General features: G+C 35.8%; 1 protein-coding gene across 5 annotated transcripts in view; it reads left to right on the plus strand.

Annotated features, from left to right (window-relative positions):
• Positions 1–23,712, plus strand: part of SPATA17 (spermatogenesis associated 17) — a 137,675-nt gene that overhangs the window by 79,831 nt on the left and 34,132 nt on the right. For all 5 annotated transcript variants that reach the window (XM_074351626.1, XM_010974015.3, XM_074351628.1 and 2 more), the window contains 2 exons: positions 4,128–4,276; positions 20,319–20,454. In XM_074351626.1, coding sequence (XP_074207727.1) covers positions 4,128–4,276; positions 20,319–20,454 — 285 coding nt within the window. The remainder of the gene's footprint in view (positions 1–4,127; positions 4,277–20,318; positions 20,455–23,712) is intronic.

Consider the following 23,712-nt stretch of genomic DNA (forward strand, 5'->3'; position numbering starts at 1 on the left):
TTTAAACTGGACTAGACAACGGCCACCAGGTACATCCACCGGGAAATGGACTGATTTTGGTGCACACAGCCAAGCTCCCAGAACTCCCACCTATGAGCTTCCGACACGGGCTTGCCTCTGTGTGTCGGCTAATAAATTAGTCCAAAGCCAGATGCTTAAACCAACACACATTTCTTTTCTCATGGTTTCTGTGGGTCAGCGTTGTAGGCACAGCACTGTAGGTACCTCTGACTCAGAATCTCTCATGAAGTTGTAGTCAAGGTATCAGCCAGGACTGTGATATCATACAAAAGCTCAGCTGTGCAGATACAGAGCTTAAGGGCTCAGTCCCACAGGACTGCCCCCACATTTAGCATACCAGTCACAATTTCCAGGTCTCCCCTACTTCTTACTGACCAGATGTAAATGGAGGGTTATCATGATCCCATCCTAAGGTTTAATAATTTGCTAAAATGGCTCACAGATCTCAGGAAGAGATTTTATTTACATTTACTGCTTTATCATAAAGGATGCAACTGAGCAGCCAGATGAAGACGTACATAGGATAAGGTTCAGAAGCATCCAGAGTGCAGGTGCTTCTGTCCCCATGGTTTTGGGATGCACCACCATCCCGGCATGCAGATGTGTATTTCATTCAGAAACTCATCAAATCTCCTTGTTGCAAGAGTTTTTATAGCCCTTAATCTCCAGGCCCACTCCCCTCCCTGGAGATCAGAGTTGGGACTGGAAGTGCCAGACTTCTAATCACTTGGTCTTTCTGGTGACCAGTCTGTCCGAGGCTATCCAGGGGCTTCACGAAGCCTAAGTCACCTTACTAGCATAAACTCATATATAATCTTGTTATGAGTAACAAAGAATACTCCTATCATCGGGAAATTGCAAAGGTTTTAAGAGCTCTGTGCCAGTAACCAGGGGCAAAGACTAAATATATTTCTTATTATATTACAATGGTGTATATATATAAAGACACATGGAAAAAAATATATACATTAATATACATAAAGATACACATGCATATATGTATGGAATATACATACTTCCATACATCTGTATGGAAGATTTTATATATGTGTAAACATACACATATACATACACACACGTATGTATGTAGACACACACATACTTGTAAAGTACATTTCTCTAACATTCCACAAAATAATTGTCCCTCCTGATTGTTTTCTTTCCCTTTCCTTCTTTCCCTGTCTCCTTCCTTCCTACCCTGGTCCTCCTCCCTCCCCACCAACCTGTCATATCCTCTCTTCCTTCTTTTCCTTCTTTCTCTTATCTTTCCTTTTTTCTCATTCTTCCTTCACCCATCTTCTCTTCTCAGCTTCTCTTATATTCCTTTGACTTCTTCCTTTCTCCTTTTCTTCCTTGTTTTTTTTTTCTTTCTTTCTTTTCCTGTTTTCACAGGAAGGGATTTTTAGTGTCGCAATTTTCTTTGACTGAACCACATTTCCTGTACGCTACCCAATAATGAAAAGGTACAAACATCATTGGGAACATTTGAAATTATACATGCAGCAGTCAAAGTGATAATAGTTATACTCTATCTGTACTTGAGAGGTGAATTTTTTAAATGTATAAAACAATAACAGCAAGTTTAAAAAATAACTACTATTATCTAAGCTTTGAGAAAAGTTTAAAATACAAGTTGATTAGAAAGTAATGTGGGTTATTAAAAATATGGAAGAATATAAATAACTTTACTATTATCTAAACTTCGGGAAAAGTTTAAAATACAAGTTGACTAGAAAGTAATGTGGGTTATTAAAAATATAGAAGAATATAAATGTATTTGGCTCTTCTAATAGGACTTGATTGTAGGCAAAGAAAGTCAAAGACTGGAAAACTGTAGCTAAGAGTCCAAGAAGACTTACAGGTTCAGGTTGAATCCTGGATGGTCTACACATTTTAGGATTTAATATTTGGAAGTGAGTACAATGAGCAGATCTGAATTTTGAAGCTTTGTCCAAAATTTGGGATGCCATGTCACTCCGGGCATGACTGGTGTACATGATCACTTGAGATCTAAAAGAGCCTATCAAAAGAAATAGAAATCAGTAGAAGCTTTGGCATAAGAGAACCCTGACAGTAGATGCCAAGTTTGCTAACCAGGAAGGTGGTCAAAGGGAGGACATTAATTGTCTAACATGTAAATGTATGGAGCAGGCACTGAAAGACAAAGAGGTGGACATTATTAAAGGAGGATTGTGATCACGAAGATTATAGAAGAGTGGGTCTATTTTTATTCTAAATTATGCTGCTCAGGTAGCGTTCCTCCTCTCTCATTTCCTAGTCATGTTGGAAATGGCAAATTCCGAACGAGGAGCGGAGTAAGCCTACGAAGGGGCATGTGTTACACGGATACACCAACAAAGGTTCAAAGGTAGAGCCTGGCCACCGAGAAGACCGTTACTCCTCGGAAGTGCCGGCCTCTTCAAAGTCATAGCCTTGGCCATTTGCCCGTGTATTTGATGCTACTGTTGTCCATAATCTTTTTAAACTCCTCTGGAAACTAAAGGTGATAGTTTGATGCTAAAAATAATAAAGCCATGAGTGCCACTTTTGAGTATTCACTAAGTTCTAGGCACCGGGCTAAGAGCATTAACTGCTATTGCTCTGCATACCTTAAAGGCAATTTCGTAAGATAGTTTCTATTCCGTTTTACATATGAAGAGAAAAGGTCTAGAGAAGTAATTTGGCTCTGGGTAACACAACCAAATATTAATTTTAAACCACAGAATCTGCCAAAGTGAAAGATAAAAAATCTATAAAAATATTTGATTTCTTCATCGTCAACTTGGAATCATATTACTGTATCTTTAAAAAATAAAGTTCCAATAAAAATCCATTAACTACTTTCAAATATAGCAGTCCTCCTGTCCAGCTGTGAAGAGTACTAGATGATACTTATTTGCCATTTGTGTTATTTACGGTCCATGACTTTTATGGTAACTGGTTCCTATTATTGGTTTCTATTAATGTAAAACATAAGTGAACATAAATGAGGCGTGAATCGTTTCTTTTTATTAGCCCCACAGTCTTCACCCAGTGCTGGCAGTAACTCCAGCTGTGGCTTGTTAGTGATAACCTATTTAAAGAAGAGATCTTTAAGGATAGGGAATATGATTAGAAGTCTTTGTCCATTTTATATCACTTCTGTCCTGCACAACGATGGTGGTGAAAGCAAGATGTAATGAATGGCACAGCAGCACCTCGGGCCACCTGTGACCGGTATTGTGCTTCATCTGATACTAACTAGACAACCAGCGGATGCTAGTAACTATGATAAGTAACTACTAATTTAAAGGTAGGATATGTTGTAAACCACCCCACACAGTTACAGCTTAGGGACTTTCCTCTGCTATGTATTTGTGTCATCAAATGGTAGCTATTGTATTGGAGTTATTAAGCAATAGAATTTAGAATTTTAAATAAGGAACACTTAAAATAATTTAAAATATGACTCTTCTATATTTGGGGGCGGAACCTGTTAAATGTAAGATTTGACACTCACCTAAAAGCTTTATTTTTTATTTTTTTAAATTTTTTTTTAATTTTGAGGGGGATAATTAAGTTTGTTTGTTTGTTTGTTTAGCAGAGGTACTAGGGACTGAACCCAAGACCTCATGCATGCTAAGCACACACTCTGCCACCGGTCTGTACTCGCCCCTCTAAAATCTTTATTTTAATTAAAAAAAAAAAACTTGCTGTCCCATTTCTATTTATAGAAGGGCTCTTTGAATGCTGTGCCTAGGATCTTTTAAAATATTTTTGCTTACTCAAAAAAGGAGAGAATTTCTTTTAAATTAGAAGATACATGCTTTTTTAAAATTAGAAAACAAAGCAGCTTTTATAACTACAAGTTTACTAGTTCTAGAGTGAAAACTCTTGATGTAAGTGGGGAAGTGTTTGCTTAATTTAAAACGTCTTTAGTTTTAAACGTGTACTTGCGTGAGCGTTTCTGGAAGATGTGATGCTCTTCCCTCCAGTGCTTTCAAATTCAAAGAAGAACAAATTGTTCTTTAAAAATAATTTAGCAAATACTACTTCCTATTCTTTGTTAGGTATTCAGTAGCCTTGGTCATAAATAATAAAATATTCACCTCATCCTTTCTCGTCAGGGTCCCTTCCGCCCTGTCGCCGAAGTCCTGGAACAGCGCTACCGGCCCCTGGAACCGACGCTGCGGGTGGCAGACCCGCTGGACGGGCTGAAGGAGGCCAGACGGGAGGTCCAAAGGCAGGAATGGGCGCGGAATGTGAATGACAACATGTGAGTTCTTAGCTGAGAAAAGGTAGCTGCACCGCGTTGGGTGCCTTAACTTTTTTTTAACATTTCTATTTCCTAATGTAGAGAATCTTTTATTTGTGAGAAAAGGTAAAGCCACCCCAACCTATTAAGAAGCAACCATTTTTCAATATTCAAGTGTTTTAGATAAGGTTGATGTTGATGATGTGTATATATATGTATATATATATAACGTTGATATGTGATGATATATATATATATATATCATACACACACACACACACACCAGTTACTCAAAGGGAAAAAGAAAAGAATGAATAGCATTTCAAGGTTAAGTGACCACCATCCATGCATCTGTGAAGATAGTTTCCTTAATTATCTAGTGACGTATACAGACTTGTATACTGAATCTTCTAAGTCAAGATCCAACAGAAAACATTTTTCTTCGTATGAACTAAATTATTTGTATACATTGATAGACATTGTAGTTTTAATAAATCTGGTGCAATGAAAGAGGTTAGTTTCCTTACTGCTGAGGAAGATGACTGAGAAAGATAAAGGCCAATCTGATAGCATATACAGTTTTAAATTATTGTATTAGCATCATTGATTTGGGTCTCAATTTATACATCTTTCCCTAAGTCACTTTCTCTCTCTTCAGGCATTTGTCATCAATAGTTACGTGTAATTTATAAACAGAGCACTTAAAATCTAGAAATGTCTTAAAAAATGATTTTTATCCTATAATGTTATAATTATCTTTATAACATATCTTATAATAATTACTTATTATTATTTAGTATATATATTTATTTAGTATATAATTATATTATTATAATATAAATTATTATTATTATAATTATTTAATATAATGTATTATTATAAATTATTATATAGTAGTCAACTATCAACTACAACATATAAACTGCAGTTACCTATCATTTCAGATTATACATTTCTGTACATATATTTCTGTACTAGTCGTATTACATGTTATCTAATAATAATTTATATCATAATAATTCCAAAATATATTACAAAGTATGTTTTGTTATATAAAGAAACTAGAATTACCTCTTATCCAGCACAGTAGGTTTTGGATAGTTTTATCAGTCAGAAGGGATATATAATATGCTTTATTTCAATCATGCATTTTTGAAGAGACTCTTGAAAAATAAAAATTTTTGAGCAAACTCATATGAAGATAAAATTGGCAAGCGACTCAAGTAATTCTTACAAAGTTTCTCATTTTATAGCAGTTACTCAAAGTAAGATATTAGTTATAAAGTATTCAGCAGATTCTTTCAATAATTGTCAAGTTACCTAACATAGCATGAATAAGAAAATAAGAAACTCTTTTTTTCCAATGAGTTTGGGTAGGTAGATTTATTTTACAAAGAGATTATAGAAGATTAATGCTGCTCAGACTTAGTCAAGCAAAATATGCAATTTAGTGATGAATATCTGAAGTTATGTTACTTATAATTATTTTTCAATTTTCAGTGATGTCAAGGTTTATTAACTTCTCAAACAAATAATTGACCACGTTGATATTTCCACAGAAATCATTGTGCATCAAAGATACTGAAGTATCCCTTGATTAGCCTAGAAAGAGCCGATACCAGTGTTATCCCCCCAAAAAGGTGCTCAGCTTGCACTTTGTGTGGAGTACTTGTAAATATCTTCACCCTTTGTAGTGTTGCTGATGACCTTTTACCCTGAAACTTTCAGACTGAAAAGGCTTTTAGGATAACCAACCAATGAGGAGCAAACCAAGCTGGGAATATCTAAAGAAGTTGCTTATAGATTTGAAGCCATCATATTTTTAGCAAACCATCTAAGCAATTGGTTTTAACAACTAGCCTATGGATGACTCACTTTTCAGAGAACTGAAACTATTGTTTTGTAGCTTCCTTCTGAAACCATTTTGGCTTCAAGGCCAAGGATTTGAGGGGTTTTTTGTGGATAATGGAGAACTATTTAGGGCTTTTGAGTAAGAGGATGTTATAAAAAGAATATGAATCTGGGAGACACATGTACCCGAGAAGAACTGTGCAGCAGGGGAGGAAACGCGTTGGGAGAGTATTGCAGTGCTCTGGGTGAGCAGTAGTAGGAAAGAGCTAGAGTGATGGCAGGATTCAGGAGTCAACTCTTTTTCTTTACTCTCCTCTCCTTTCTATGCATGATCTATCTGAGTGATCCCTTCTGTTTGAGAGACTTCAGCTACCACCGCTGGGACAATGATTTCCACTCTGAAGTCTCTAAGATCTTTCTCCTACACTCTCGATTTATAGTTTCAGCTGCCATCTTTGTGTGCACCTCCCCCAGATGTCCCACCCTCAGTACATCCCACACTAGCCTCCTCCTTTTGTCTTGAATTTGAACTGCAGCACCAACAGTCTGCCCACGGTAGGGACTTGGCAGTTACCCCGTTACCCTTCTCCGAAATTCCACTGGTCCCCAAATCCTGCCTATTCTACCTTTTAAATATCTCTCAAATTCAGCTTCTCTTTTCCTTTCTACTACCGATTTAATTTAGGATTTATAATATCTTCTTTTAATTGCTATAAATCCTATCTGATCTGCCCAGTCTTGCTCACGTTCAGTGCATTTACCACAATAACACTAAAGAAATTTAAGCATGCTATTATTCAGCTAATATACTTTTTAATGGCTTTTTATTAACTCCAAGATAAATCTTAATTCTTTGTTGGATGACCCAAGGCCCTTCAAGATCTGAGCCAGGCTTATTTCTACAGGTAATGTGCTGCCACTGCCCAATAGAAACTCTGGGTCCAGAGCCACTGAACTGTTTTCATTCCTTTCTCTATCCGTGTTCTCTTCTGCTTCCATTAAGAAATTTCCTACGTCCCTTGGTTTACCCAGTCTGCTCAGATCCACTTAAAACCATAAGAAAGGATTTTTCTTTACTTTTGGAAAAAATGGAAACAGCAACACACATATATTTTAGGGTTTTTCAGAGAGCATTCTAAGAAATATTTTCAGATGTAAAATGGGACCATGCAAGTTGCCTAGATGAAGTGGGGAAGGAAGTCATTATTGCTAAGAGGTGGAAGAAATGGAAGGCCACAGCACCAGAGCTCTCAAAGTGAATGTTTAACTTACCCACTGAGGTGGCAGAAATGGAATGGAATGGTTGCTCATTAATCAGATGATATCAACTTCACTAAGGTCTTATGAGAGGAGCTAAGATCGTTTATGTTTATACCTTCTATTAATTGCAGACACCCTGGCTCAATACAGGAGACTGTAATTATACAGACTATAACTGTATCCAAAATGGAGTGGATTTAAGACATTGCCATGGAAGTCGGCACCAGGCTGTGCTCTGGCAGGCGGAATAATGGCGCCACACAGAGTCCACACCCTAATGTTGGAGCAGGCAGATAGCTAGCTATGAACAGAGAAAGGGGACACGGGCCAAATGGCAGGAATTGGGCAAAAAAAGGAGAGGGTCATGGAGCCAAATGCAGGAAACCATATATCATGTAAACAATAGGGGTCCCTGGGCAGACAAAGAAAAGCAGGAACCTCAGGGCTGTTGAGTGGTCACACATTTTGGAGTGACAGGTGGCCTGAAGGCCAACAAAGAAAGATGGGAAAAGGCAGGAATGTCCACTGTCTGAATGTAACCTTTTGCTCATTATGCCCTCATTTCAATAAAATTAGCCTTGCAGATTAGAAGTACCCATCATCCACCAACGCTGTGACACTTCCCATCCAGACTAAATAAAGACAAAAATCTCTCCTCCTCCCCAATGAATATTCTACCCATTCATTTTTACACTCTGTGTAAGCAACTTACCAAAGAAACGCAGGGCAGCCACTCACCTGAGCCTGCTCACTCTCCCCTTGAGAGTGTACTGTCTATCCCTGAATAAATCCCCACTTTACTTTCTTAACCTCCGCATCCATCTTGTCTCTGAATTCTTTCTGTGACAAGACAAGAACCTAATTGACGGCCACACTAATCCCAGGAACTTGTGAATATATTTCCTTATATGATAAAGTGGACTTCAAAAATGTGATTAAGGATTTAAAGATGGGGAGATTTCCCTGGATTATCTGGATGGGACCAATAAGAACATGGTTCTTAAAAATGGAAAAAGGGATGTAGAAAGAGATTTGACTACATAAAAGATCAGGGTGATGAGATGTGAAAAGGACAGCTCATCTTTGCTAGTTTTGAAGATGGAGGAAGAGGCCACGACCAGAAACTGCTGGCAGCCTCCAGAAGCTGGGCAAGGTAAAGAAACAGATTCTCCTCTAGAGTCTTTGGAAGGGGTGCAGCTCTCCCAGTGCCTTGATTGTAGCCCAGAGAGACCCATTCCAGACTTCTGATCTCCAGAACTCTGAGACAATAAATTTATATTCTTTAAGCCACTAAATTTGTAGTGACCTGTTATAGCAGCAGTAGAAAACCAATACAAGTGTTCTTCAAGTCAAAGAGCTAGCTTGCTAGATCAGACTTTGGTGTGTAGATTAATTATAAACCTGAGCTAAACTTGAGGGAAGTCCTTTGATCTCAAAAGATTCAAGATTCTTCTGTGGGTCTGGGCTATGGACATTCAGAGGATTAAAAAAAATATGGCCGTAGCCTGGGCTTTCCTATGAAAGCTGACTTAATTACATTGTAAGGATATTATATTTTAATTGTGTCCAGGCTTTCTTAGGAACCTGAGTACAGACAGCTCAACAGCCATCTCTACATCTTTTTGAAAAGAGGTGTTAATTTTCTGATGGTTGTTGTAGGAGAGGCAGAGTTTTGCTTCTGCCCACTTAGGGTCTTCAGCTGGCTTGAGGACTAAATTGGCATTAGATAAACAGGAGAAAAGCATACAGATATGTTTAATATAATTTTTACAAGACACCGGGGCCCCTCCTAAAGAAATGAACACCCAAAGAAGTGGCAAACCCCAAGTGCTTATATATTACGTTGAACAAAGAGAAGGAATTGTAGAAAAGTAACAAAACTATATGGAGAATCCAAAGGAAGGTAAAAGTTATTTAACAAGATCTGTTTGCACAGAATTCTCTGTGCCTTGGCTTCCCGTCTCTGGTGACAGGAACGTTTCTTCCCTCCTGGTATAGGAAAGGTGTCTTTCACATGGGAGTGTCATCTCCTGATTTTAGGAAGGAAAGGGGAGGTGAGATCGCTCTTCTTGTACCTGTTTTCAAGTACCTTTAGCTCGAAATAATCCTTGGCCAAAGTGGCCTTATTTTGGGGGTGTGCCATATTCTGCTGCCTTCATTATTCAGAGTAGGTGAACAGTAGGTAAATGAAACAGTTTTTTTTTAATTTTTTTTTTTTTGTTTTTTTTTGAAAAGTGTTTTTTTGTTCGTTTGTTTTGTTTTGTTAGGTTTTCTTTTGGCGGGGTGGTGGTGGGGGGAGTAATTAGGTTTATTTCTTTTATTTTTAGAGGAGGTACTGGGGATTGAACCCAGGACCTTATGCATGCTAAGCATCGGCTCTACCACCTGAGCTATACCCTCCCCTCTAAACAGTTTTTTTTTTAAAGGGCATTTAAAAACTGCCATATATATACATGAGACCTGGTTATATTTATCACCGAGAACAGTGATAAGGAAATTGAACGCATCTCAAAACTTTTTTGACTTGCGTGATTTTTCAATGCTTCAGACCTTTCCAATTTGCATATTTTCTGAACTGTTATTGTATTATGATAAATAGGGATTATCCTACGTTTTCAGATAATGTTTTCTTAACAATTCAACTTTTATTTGTAAGTCTTCCATTTATTTTAATTACTAGCACAGTGTGCAACATTTATTAATCAGCAGAGCCTTTTTAAGTTAAAACACTAAATTAGCTAACCCCATTAACACAGAATACTCCAAACAAGCAGTAATAGGAGAGGTAGTTACTGTGCAAATCGTATTATACATGCGGGTGCTCTAGGGCACGGTTAAGCGTGATTACCCTCTTTTGATCCAGTATTCCTCTGCCTCTCCCAGCTAATTTCCAGTGGAAATTTACAAAGTGCTGCCTTCATTTTTCCAGCTTAATTTTTCTAATGAAGTTCTGGTACTTTATAGCACTGGGGATACAGATAATAAGCCTGTGTATAATTAAGAAGTTCTAGAATTTGTCTGCAAAAGAGCCCTTTATTACTTCGGCTGTATAGTAAGAACTGTGCTCTCTTTTTGTCCACCGTTTCCTTGAAAAAGATGGCTTTTTAAATAAATGACGACAGAGTCCTAGAATTCTGTTCTTACAGACATCTAACTCTAAAGAAGTTTAAGATGGATACCATTGGCATAATGATGATAACTTGCAGTACTTTTCTGATGACATGAAAATATTATATACACTTGTGGTGTATGCAATCAGGCGAGTCTTATAAACACATCATTAGTCTTTTTAGTTAAGTTTTATCATTTGCTAAGAATTCTTCCTAATACGGTGGCTGACATATGCTAAGTAAAGTTTTGCCAATTAACTTTTGATCAACTTACGAGGCTTGTGGAATTTCTTTCATGAAAAAAAAAAAAAAAAAGATGGTCATCTCGTGCCGTACTCACATTCTTATATTGGTTTGGCATTTACACATCACAGACTTTCCTATTGCAGTTTAGGGTTCAAAAGTGTGTTGGGGGTCAGAAGAGACTTGAGGGCTGAACAGAAGTTTGCTAGGCAGAGCAAGCAGGGTGGCACAGAGGAGGTGACCTGGACAGAGCCGTCTCTATGGCAACAACTGCATAGATCATGGGGGTTTCCATTTGCCTTCTGAGGTATCTTGTGACACCTAGCTCAGAGCTTTGGTGCCTCATGCAAAGTGGCAGAGATGAGATGGAAAGTATACGTGGAGGCAGAGGAGAAATGAGCACGCGTACCATGATAAAGTGTGTGGACTTTCCCATATAAAAGTGTAAAACCATCGTGATGTTTTATTCACTGGAGTGAAAGGGTCAGATAGCTTAGAAATACCACTCTACCAGCTCTGTCCATGGTTAAGAAGTGAGAATCACTGGGGACAGAGACCAGTAGGGTACCGCTGCGATAGTCCAGTTCAGAGGACTTGGAATAGAACAAGGAAACGGGGAGTGGAAGGGAGGAGAAAGGCTGAGAGACCACTTTATAGTTAGAATCCTGTAAACTCTAAACCAGAATTCGGAACCATATATACAGTGTTGGTGGTGTGGATGGTGTGGTCAGGGGCATAGGTGCCTTTAGCATCACTGTCTTAGAGCTTTCTTAATTGTAAAGAACAAAGATCTATGCAGCGTAACTCAAGAAGTTAAGGGTGTGTTTAAAAGATGCACTGAAGAATCTTAGAGAAATAAAAGGAGCCAAAGAAAACCCGGACTAAGGTGACTCTTGGCGGCTCCAAGGACATTGTTTTCTCCCTCTACTGGCATCTCTGCCCTTCCCTGCATTCCCGCTTCCTGTCTTCTTCCTACTGACTAGCTTTCTCCGCAGACTCATAGTTTCTTTCCCATGAATCTTCAGCTTGCCCTTGGTTATCACGGCCACTCAGACCTGATTCAGTATAACCTTCTAGCTCTGGAACACACAGCTAAATCTGTTTTTCAGTTCAAATTCCTGAAAGAGAATCTTTTTTGCTCAATTCATATTATCAAACTCGCCCACACAAGTTGTAGGCTGGAAATGCAATTAATACTTAACAAATATGTGTTGAGTTAATGGACATGTTAAATTAATGTATAAATGGATCACAAATGTGGTCTGGGGAGAGTGTGTCACATTGTATCAAATACAGTGTTTTATGAAAGCATGGCCACGAGCAAGGACTTCCTCAGACTGAGGGGTGCAGAGGCAGGAGGGTCCTCTAGTGCCTTGGCTTGGTGGCTTCTGACTGAGGTGACTGGCTAGGTAGTGATGTCTTTACTTAAGGAAAAACAATGTAAGAACTATTGGCTTGACAGGGTGGAGGTTTGGGATATGAGTTTAATTTGGGGGCAGCTCTATTTGAGATATCTGTTGTATGACTAGGTAGCTATTCCTACTGAGCATTTAAAAATACTAGTCTTGAATTAGAGAAAAACATTGTATATAAAGAAAAAAGTTAGAAATGATCAGAGGGGATATTTAAAACCTTGGTGGTGGAAAAATCTCCCAGGGAGAAACTGTCGAGAGAAAAGATGAAGTACAGATTTCTGGGAGTTGCTTTAACATTAGGACAGTGGTTCTTAATTAGATTGCTTACCTAGTATCACCCTGAGGTTTAAAATTATATACATGTGCATTCCTGAGTCTCAATCACATCTATTTTGACTCAGTAGGCATATGTTTTTGAAATATATGCCCATGTGATTCTAATGCACGGTTCTGGTTAAAGTAAGAGTCATTAATTTGAAGTATTGGCAGAAAATGATGAGTCAGTCAGAAAACTGAGAAAGCAAGAAGAGTACCCAGAGGGACTGTGCAAATCAAAGGAAAAGAGGATCCACTGCAAGGGCTGGATGAACAGCTTGATGCAGAGTTCAAGTTAAATGAGGACTAAAAAGAATGTATGAGATTTGGCTGTTGGGAAGGCATTCATTGATAGCTTTTGCTTCCTCCTCTAGCACCTGGCTCCTATTTCTCCCATATTCTTAAGGATCTCATAAAACAGCCCCTCAAATTCTTTGTCCAGCTTCACATGTACCATGTTTAAAATTTTACTTTACCCATAGTGATACATATATTTATATGTCTTTCTATGTATTTATTTATATATGTATAAAAGATTTTAAATTTGTATTTTAAACATTTAAACTTACTTTTAAAATTTAAAATATTAAAATGTAGACATATTAAAATATTAAAATAGGACCAGTATCATATAGAGATATACATATATATATCAGCACCACTTTTCTAGAATTTAATTTTAACCTCATTTTAATATTCCATTTCTCGAATCTTTATGGAATTAACATCAGATTAAGCCACCTATATAGTATAGAATCTATATTCTTCTGTTTTTAATGTCATTTCTGTGTATCTTTGCTACATTCAGAATTTCTTAAGAATAACTAATGATGATTTGGTGGTCTCATCCCAGGCCCTGCTCAGTAGTTTGAGGGAGATACAGTGTATCTCGGTCAGAGACGTTGAAGTCATTGGCAGAGGCAGATGTTCACTTACAAGTTCTAAACCAGAGGTTGCAAACTAGTCGTTTCTGCGTTGCATACAGCTTCCAGGTGTGTTATATTTGGATCCCACAATTTTCTAAAAATTATATTGATTGAAAAGTCATTAAAATGGTAATTATATCTTTTAAAAGTCTAGATTTTTCAGTTTATGTTAAAAATTACGAGATCTGGAAACAGCAGGCCCACGGTCTCACATGGCAACAATTGATTAAAGCTTGTACTCTTGGTTTTTACGTCTGGCTTAATATGTGCTACCTGCCTGGCCCTTCCAGACATAGAAATTGGAGACTCTCATTTCAGATGATAAACTCCTCACAAAAGAGCCCAGGGTTCATACAGGACGCTTAGCACAATGCTTGACAAACAATAAGCTTTCAACATTTTTTTTTTACATATGGAGCTTGAGCTTGGACTAGGTTTGTTTGTTTTGTTCTAATCTATCTGATCACCAAAGTCATTCTCATTGAAACAGAAATCAAGCAAAAAGAAATGAATTCAGTTGTGACTTCTCTGTGATCTTTATGAACGCTACTCTAGCAGTCCCGGTATTAGGGCAGCCGTTACTTCCTTTTCTTTTTTTCTGACTCAGAACAGCATTTTCCAAACTGTGTCTCTTGATCTGTTTCTGGAAGATGTTAATGAGTTTTTTGTCAAATAAACTTGGGAAAAATTACATTTAAAACAGTTGTACTTTTTTTTTTTTGGCATTTACAGGGCTTCTCAGTCTTAAATGTATTTTTATTTGGTGTGAACTTCAAAGAGAGGGCATATAATATAGAGCATTTTGCAAACTTATTCACTTATTTATTCAACAAATATTATCACAACCTATGGTGTGCCAGGCCCTTATTAGGTACTGGGCACAAAGCAATGAACAACAGAGAAGAGGTCTCCTGGCTTCATAGAGCTAATGGTCTGCCTGCCCATGGAATCCCCACATCCACAGATCATGGTTTGGAATATGCTGCTCTGATATAACTCAACGAAGAACATCTGAGTTTCCTTAGCAATTTTTTTTTTTAGTGTCAGCTTATTTTATTCTTGTACCTTCTTAAGGATAATTGTACATTTCCCACAGCCTTATTTTTCTCCTTAAGTATATCTTTATATTAATTAGACAAGTCCTTAAAATATCTGAGCTTAAAACATTTAATGTTGTAAATGGCCTACTAAAAGAAGAGCCTGTATGAATGCTACTAAGCTGGGGCATTTAAATTTAGTATCTTTCAGGAGAGATTTTTTTTTTTTTTGGTAATTTTTTCACGATCAACTAGTGGAAAGTAAGGACAATTTTGCAAAGTATGTAACAGAAAGTTGTTGCTCCGATATAATTAAAGAACTGAGTCAGCATGCCTGGAGATTGTTAATAAATATATCCAGGGAATTCTATTCCTCTTAAGCTAAGAAAAATGTAAGGAGAAGGGCAAAATATGTCTTTCCATTTAAATTTAAAAGCTTGTAATATAAGCGCACTGTCCAGTTGAACAGATAATCTTGCCATTTGCAGTCTTTATATCTAAGTGTTATATTTGTATCATGACCCCAGGGGAACAACTTGTGTTACTGATAATGCTGCTTAAATACTTTATGAATTTTAAACTTCTACTGTGAATTCTACTCTAAGTATGAAACACTTTATGTATCAAATGCTTATTGCAATGGTTACGTTAAAATCTCAGTGAAAGCTGTCCTCATTTATAAATGAAGTCTAATTCCTTTTTCAAGTCGCCACTCATTTTATGAATATCTCTTCAAACAAAATTCTAGTAAACTAAAACATCTTGATACATGTGTAGACTGTGTTTGGAAATCTCTCTGTTGGTATTAATGAGCTATTAAGTTTATCTGGAAATTTGGATTGTTAATACATACAGTGAAAATACTTTTTATTTCTCATATTGAAAGTAATAAAAAGAGACTTTTTATTTGCCAAATTTATTCTAAAACTTACATTATCCTGTATTATAAGGGAAAAAAAAGAAATATTCAGTATTTTATGGCCCTTTTTTTATGAATTGGATAGTTGACCTGTCTTTTTTAAGAAGGGCTAGAATTATTCAGTATTCATTTTAGCCACTTTTATTGAGATATAATTTACATGCGACACTGTATGTGTTTGTGTACAGCACAATGATTTCACTTATATATGTATCATGAAATACTACTTATTCATTATTGATTCATTATATTAAGCCAATATTCATTATTAATTACACATACTACAAATTTAAAATATATCTCATCCTATTTCAAATATAATTGACACAAATAATTTGTATATTTCCAGTTATGTGGTTTTTCAAAATGCTTTATCTTAAATTAAAAAATGCTATAATTGATTAATGAAACTAAGGCATCTGACAATGAGACCAGAACTGAACTGCTTATACCTCAGCCTGCAAAACATTAAATTGACTATTTCTGTATTAAAACAATGATTAAAATATTAGAGTCTAATAGAATACGTTCTTTATGAGCAGGTGTACTTTTATGATAACATGAACATTTTTGTTTGTTGATTAGTTTACTAGATTAAATCGACTTGCTTTGTTCACATTTTCTCTTCTAATTCTTTCATCTGCTCCTTTCACACTTTTATACTAAGTGTCCTTGCTTGTCAGATGAAGTTTTGTAGACCAGAGGGAATTTCCTCTGGATGGGAGAGAATTCCTTCTCCTTAATTATCCCATAGTGGATTTTTTTCCCTCCTATTCTCCTTTTTTTTTTTTTAAACCCCCAATTAAATAGCTGTTCTATTTTGAGCATTACAAAGCTCTTAATCCTTCTCTCTCCTTTTGCAAGTATTTCAGATGGACCTTTTAAGCAGAGATCCGGGGGTGAATCACAGCGCTTGACTCCTGTATCCCTGGGTAGACACGTCTGCCCTTCCAGGCTTGTTAATGATTGAAACAAGAGGGGCTGTTCAGACACTAAGAGCTTTGTTAATGCAGCTTGTGATTTTTTTCAGCTTGTTCTACAGTTCTGTTATAACAGCAAAAAAAATAGTAATTGGCATGTTTCCCCACTCTGTGTAGCATATACAGTAAAACTGATAATTGATTTTTCTGAGAGAGTCTTTGGTCATTTATTACCTCAGTAGTTAACAAATAATAGCATCTTAGGGTCGGTCTTAAGATAGAAGTAAAGTACTGCTTGAACATATGAAATTCAATTACTCGAATATTAAGACAGTAAAATTCATATGACTTTATTTGCTATACTATCATCTCATTACATTTTATTGTCTAGAAAGTGTAGGGGGCGGTTCAAAACTTGGAGACTAAATAATTTTATACGTAGTCTGAGATGATAGAAAATTATTTGTTTCTGTTTCTTTTTTCCCAAATGGAAAGAGTAAGTGTATTAATAATCACTTACGATGTCAGAATCCTGTATTTCATTTTAGAATTCATAAAGAAGAAAAGAAACCTCTTCCACTAAAAAGGTGGGAAACGTCAGACAAGTTGGGTGTCACAGGATCACACAGCATACAACTTAGCGCCATGGTTTTTAGAGAGACGGACAGAACACAGGCCACCCTTCTTTGATCCCCAGTGTTTATTAGCTTTTGTCATGCTGTGGTCAGTCTGCCCCCAGGGAGAGGGGCAGCACAGAGTCCCAGTGACGGTGACAGAGTTGGCTCTAGCATCTGTGAGGAAAGGATAAAGTACCTGGGGACAGTACTCCATGGAGATGTTGGGTAAGGTGAGCGAAGACTGCTACACCTGCTCTGATAGGAGCCAGTGTAAGTACCCTATAAAGAGCAGCCTTCCTAGTTTTAAAGCCAATGAACTACATACATCTAAGACCGCACATATGGGCTGCAAGCTTTTCCCTCTGAGCGTGTGCTTCTGCTGGTTCCCTACTCAGTCCTCTTTCTCAATTTTCATTCAAGTAATGACTTGTTTGTATATACCACTATATCTCCACATTGTATTTAAGACATTCTGCCAGATCTTTGATGTGATTATAAAAATTAATAGGCAAACTCATATCATCTTCTTCTTTAATATAGTATTCAGTTAATTGAATGGAAAGGTGTTTGCTACAAGCATAAAGCACATCCGAATATATATTTAAAATTGGTAAAAGATACCATTTTAAAAGTAAAATTGGTAATTATCTAAAATTTTTATTGTAAACTCAACTTGAAGTTTAGGACTTTCATAGCTGTTTGTAGTTTTATAGAGAAAATTCTATTTGAAAATTAAATAATTTCTTCTTAATTTGAAGATAAGTATTTAAATCATATTTCTAAAACATCTAAATATTTTTCAGTGTGTATACATACATATGCATACCTATGTGCACTGAAGGAAATACGTTACATCTTACTTTAGTGCAACATTATGTCTCAGTGAAAGTAAAATTAATTCATTTACAAAGAAATACCTAAGTCTTTCAGCTTTGTCTTCTCAGCTATCCAGTCCCTTGAGAAAGCAAATTTTATTCAGACACAAAAGAAAAATGTACTATTAAAATGCAATTCAGAAGTGATAAAAACTGTAAATGCAGCAGCCGGCTCACAGCACCTCCTTTGTGTACTCAGGGACGCTGGGGCCACATTAATTTTGTGTGTGTGTGATGTCCATCCCGTGTGCAAATTAGCACTGGAAGGACCATAATCTGTCTTATATGAGAGCTCTTTTCCCAAGAGCATATATAATACATGCTTGTGTAGTTTTATATAATTCAAAGCTTTGTGTTCTGTTTATTTTTTATCTCAAATAGGATTAGAGAATATTTTCTTAGGAAAGATATTTGAAAAGAGCTTATTAATAAACATTAAAAAGAAATTATAGAGAAGTGTGAAAACTGATGAAATAACACCACTTTTCTTAAGCATATTATTTTTTAAATAAATTTATGAATATAATGGCCAAAAATTTTCAATTGAATTGAGATTGAAAAAAATCCTTCCTTGTGTTAATTAAATGAGATAGTATATGTGAAAATATCAGCATGTGCTAATAAATTTGTGCTCAATAAATTTGTTGAACCTCAACTTTATTTTTTCAGTCTGAATCTCAAAATATTTTTCTTAGCAGAATATTTAATTGAGCTGTATATGCTTGTTTCCCAGAGCTTGCTTTCTTTCCTCTGTTTCTTGTATTTAAAAACAGGATCTAGCTCTAATTTCATTGATACTATGTCTCCCTTGATTATAGTAATTAAATTTTTCTGACGATTACTCCTGTCTCCTACATTATGTATTTCCTCTTGGTTATCTTTTATGTTTACACATGTGTTTTTCTTTCATGTTGGTAGTTCCCCCAGTTGATAATCCATTCTTAAATTCATGTTCAAAAGGAGACTCTAAAAATTGTATTAAAAAGTGTATCTGTGTGTGAGAGTGGTTTTTTGACTGATAGACTTTGTTACACTGTTGATATGACCTTTTCGTTAAGAAATCTCCAAGTACTGGTGTTTGAAGTTCTTTCTCTGGGAGCTCTCTGTGTCTTGTGAGAAATACAGTTAGTCTTCTGAAATCTATGAGTCCAGCTGCCAGTTCACTTAGAGATGAGCTAGGGTAGAATTCAGTGAGTAGTCTTTGAATTAAAATTTGTATATTCCATTTGGTACCTTACTTCAGCCTTCCATAGTATCTGCTTTCCCTGAGACCAGAACTCTCTGGAATAGTTTTCTGAGAATACACTCTTTTAATGGATACATGAACTGTGAGAGGAACCTGGGGATTTAATTATTCTTTGCATAGACTTTTCATCTGTTTTCAGCTTTATTCTTCACTCTCTCCCACTGCAGTAACTGTAGCTTCCATTCTGAGCTTCTCCAGGATTTTGCAGGACAAATGGTCTTACTTCTTGGCATCTCCCTCTTCCAGAACTTAGATTTCTTTTTTTTAATTTTCTGTCTACTTTCTATCTGCCAAAAATGTGATAGCATTTTCATCTTGACTCTTTTCTTTTGTCCTCTTTCTTGTGAGTTTATAACTTTTTTTTAGCTCCTTACTCTTATTTCAGGTTTTGGTGAGGGATTAAACAATTCACCAGGTTACATTAAAATACATCACAATAGTAAATGTCCTGTGAGTTTGTATGGGTTTTTAAATTCTCAGTTTTATGTTGATTATAATGCCTTAAATGTAATGATGGTGATGATGGTGATGATGATGATGATGATGATGATGATGATGATGATGATGATGATGATGATGATGATGATGATGGTGGTGGTGGTGGTGGTGATGGTGGTGATGGTGATGAGGGTGAAGAGGGTGATGATGGTGATGATAAGAGCTTCGACAATAAGCTGCTCTGCTTTAGCATCCTCATTATTTATTGAACACTACTGTTTTCAGCCTCTATGTTAAACTTTGTATATATTAAGTTGTTCGTTCCTTACAACTTCCCTATATGGTTGTAAAATCTCACAGAGGTCAAGTAATAGCATGAGGGAACACAGGTAGCAAAGACAAAGCTAAGATGTGAATATAGCTCTAACTGACCCAAAAGCCTCATTATCCATAACCTGTACCAAAAATGTCTTCATTATTTGGGTGCATTAAGATTTGAAGAAAGTCCGTTTCAATGAGAGTTGCCTGTGCTAGCCGTCATTTTCATCTGGGGATACTATTTTAAAATTAATGACATTTTCACTTATGTGATGAGTTTTGAATTACGTGGCATCATCAATTAATAAACTTATTATTGAACATTTTCTATATTTATTTAGAAAATGTTTGAGACTCAAAAAATACTGTGAAGTTTTACTATCTCCACTTGCAGTAGAAGATTTATCAAAGTTAATAGCAGAGGTAGTCAGTGGCAGAGATTAAAGTGAAAACCTGGTATTCTTATGTGAAGCCATGTATTATTTTCACTATCATTTACTGCTTCTCTAAATTCTTTTTTAATAAAACGTCTCTAGAAATCAAATTAAGAATATCAATGAAATGTTCTTTCAGGTTTTTGCCGTTTTCTTCCTACCATAAAAATAAAAAGTACATCCCAACACTGCATTTATCAAGCAAGTATGGTTCTGATTCTTATGGAAGGCAGCATTTCCGAGATGAAAATCCTAAAAGATGGATCTGTGACAAGGTGAGTTGATGCAACATTAAAAACAAAATGATGTTTCTTTTAAAAGGCTAAAAATATGCAGTGATTACAGCAAATATTAGAACTAACACCTTCATGGGTACAAAATTATTTATAACAATTTTATGTGAAGATGGTGATGCTTATATCAGTAGGAGATTTAGGGGATTTTTTGGGTGGTGTTGTGGGGTTTTTTTTTAGTGTTCTATTCTTGTGTTTCATGGCTCAGCTACCCTATGATCAATGGCATGGATCATTAGCTTTGGCAAAGCCAATTACGGTCAGAGCATGAATCTGTGGTCACAGAATAGAGTTAAGCTAACTCTCAGGCACAGAGATCAGTGTTGGCCTGCTTTCTCTCAATCTAAGTGTGTATGTAGACAGGTAGATATAGGAAGAAAGGGAGGGAGGGAGGAAAGGAAGGAAGGGAGGAAGGGAGGAAAAAAGAAAAGAAAGAAGTGGATAGAGATATAAGTAATAGCCTATCTATTTATATGATATAGAAAAGAAGAAAGCAAATAGATATTTATTTTCTGATTCCAGAATAGTATTTCTTAGTACTTAGATAAAAGGGTCTAAATTGGGAAAATGCCAGTGTGTCTTAGGCTATAGGAGGTGAAAAGGAAGGTACTAACTATGTGTTTAACCTATTGTCAAGCAGTTAGAAACTATAACTCAATAAACAGCAACACCACGTAGATAAAATGAAGGGGAAAGTGATTTTCTGGAAAGGGGGTAGGGCCACCGAGTTCCATATACTGCCCAGACCTATTGATTCTAGTAATCATTTGTCAGTATTCATTGACACAGTCGTCTTCCAAAAAGATTTAAGGCACCTTACCAAAAGGTCATGTGGTCTAAAAATGTAAATAAGGAGAGATGGTCTTAGATGAGAAGAGCATCTATGCTTACAAAATACCGGGGGGGTGGGGGGAGCGTGACTGGTGGTGAGTGACAGGAACTGCAGCTTGCAGGTGGCAGAGATGAAGAGACAACAAGTTCAGAGGCATCCTCATTATGCCAGAGGGAGAAACTTGTTCAGTCTTTAAGAAGAATGAAATCTTTCTTTACCAAATTCTAAGGAAAATTCTTTTCTTAAGGATATTGTAAATATGGGCTTACCATAGGGAACTCATGCTGAGGAGTAACTTGGATTCTTCAGAAAGTGCCTTTATCTTTTGCAGCTGCTAAGTCATTTTTGTTTAAATGGTCTTTTAAAGCACTCAATGGTAATTCCATGGCATAAAGAATATATACAATAAGTAGTTCAATCTGCTTTACTGATTGACAAATCTAAAAGTTGATGACGATGTTATTTTACAAAAATCTACAGTAGAACTATTCTAGGCATTTGTTTTTACCTCATGTGCAACCATTCAGAATACAGGTTAAGTATGATTTTTGAATCATTTAATTTCATATTTTGAATGTACATAATATGATCTACATCTCATTTTCTATTTGACATAATTTTTGTTTGTTTTTATGCTTGCCCCATTCTATTTAATTCAAGGAAGCACTCAATTCTTTAAACTATGAATGACTTATCTTAGGACATTAAGCTACTTCAGAGTAAGAAAGATCCCTTTGCAGATGTTCCTTTTCTATAATAATATGGTACTTTTTGATTTTATGCAACAGGTTTATTCATACATTCTGACATGTTCCAAGACTATGTGTTTATCTAACTAGAATAAGCAACTAATAGAGACTCTTGGATACTCACTAAAAAATAAGAATAATATATTTTATTGTTTTGGAGGAATTATTTTGTGCCTCTGTATACTTTTAGGAAGTACACATACTTGAAAAGTTAATGACAAATAATTGTTCTTGTAGACCCTGAAAAACTGAGGGAGAAAAGTGTAGGGATTCTTTAATTCTTAATAAATCATTAGTCCACTTACACAAAACCAGGTGAAAAAATACTAAATACAAATTTACATTTCCCCCTTCCTTAGTTCCTTCTTCCCCCTTCCTTCTGATCTCTTCAAATAACCAATTAAATAAACAAATTATTCTTCTATATAGCTGATATATTCTGCACAATACAGGGGTAGTCATTCTGTCATTTACACGAAAGTATTTTATACTTTGATTTGCTGTTAAATTATTTGGGTAAGACTTGTTCCCAATAAATTGCTAAAAGCAGCCTTATTTTTCTTTATTTTTTATAAAACTTTGTTTCTTGATCTTGGAGATCTGAGACCACAGCTTATTCATTATTAGGAGATTAAAGACAGTTTTAGGGATTTGTTGAGTTCAAAATGTGGAAGATGGAAAAGACTAGCATAGTCTTATGCTTCTTCTATTCAGAAGATGGACTATTTACAAATATTTAAATGCATATAAGAGTTAGTTGAATGCAGTAGATTGATGTCAGCTAAGAAAGAGCTCAATTAAATATATTTGATTCCTGTTATCCACTCTTTCCATCATGTTTTAAGATTGTCTACATGGAGAATTGTCTTTCTCTTCTGTCATCTTTAAGCATGGAGGTTATAATTTTGAAATGATTTGTTACACAGTTGTGATAAAGGGTATCAGTTGAGACAAAATCAAATGTTTCCTTTCTCTAATCACATTCACTTTAAATCAATACTGAAACATTATTTATTATTTTGTCTTATTTTTAATGCCGTTAATACAAAGAACACTATACAAAGACATCACAAAGTCAGCAGATTGAGAGCAAATAATGTTTTCTGAAAGTCTGAAAATCAATAATGAAAAATAACATGTATCATTTTTGAAAGGATGGAAGTCAATCCTAAAATAACATACATCTCATGTAACTTACTCTTATATTTCTTATCTATTTGTAAAATGCCCCAAATTAAATTGTTGGAGTCTAGGTCTGTGTCTTAAATGGTCAAACTTTTTTTAAGTTCAGGGAAATACTTTGTATGTATAAATTCTTTGCTGTGCTGATCTCAATATTTAAAACAGAAATGAAATTAAATAAGGAGAATCTATCAGTCACTACTAATTTAATCTATCTGGCTAGGTCTGAAAGAGTTGGACAATAAAAAATTCGGTATGCTAAAAACATTCTTTTGATTGTCAAAACATTCACATACGTTCGTATTTACTGAAGCAGAAATGATACTTTAAGGCCTTTATCTGCATTAAAATGAGTATCATATGCATTTTAGACAACTGGTTTTAATGGAACCATTTCATGATTTTCCTTATTTGCAAAATTCAAGAGGAGACTTTTAAGATGGTTCGTGTTGATAAAGCCTTCCCTCCTATGCCTTA

The sequence above is a fragment of the Camelus bactrianus genome, chromosome 23, assembly GCF_048773025.1.
Source record: "Camelus bactrianus isolate YW-2024 breed Bactrian camel chromosome 23, ASM4877302v1, whole genome shotgun sequence".
NCBI lineage: Eukaryota > Metazoa > Chordata > Mammalia > Artiodactyla > Camelidae > Camelus > Camelus bactrianus.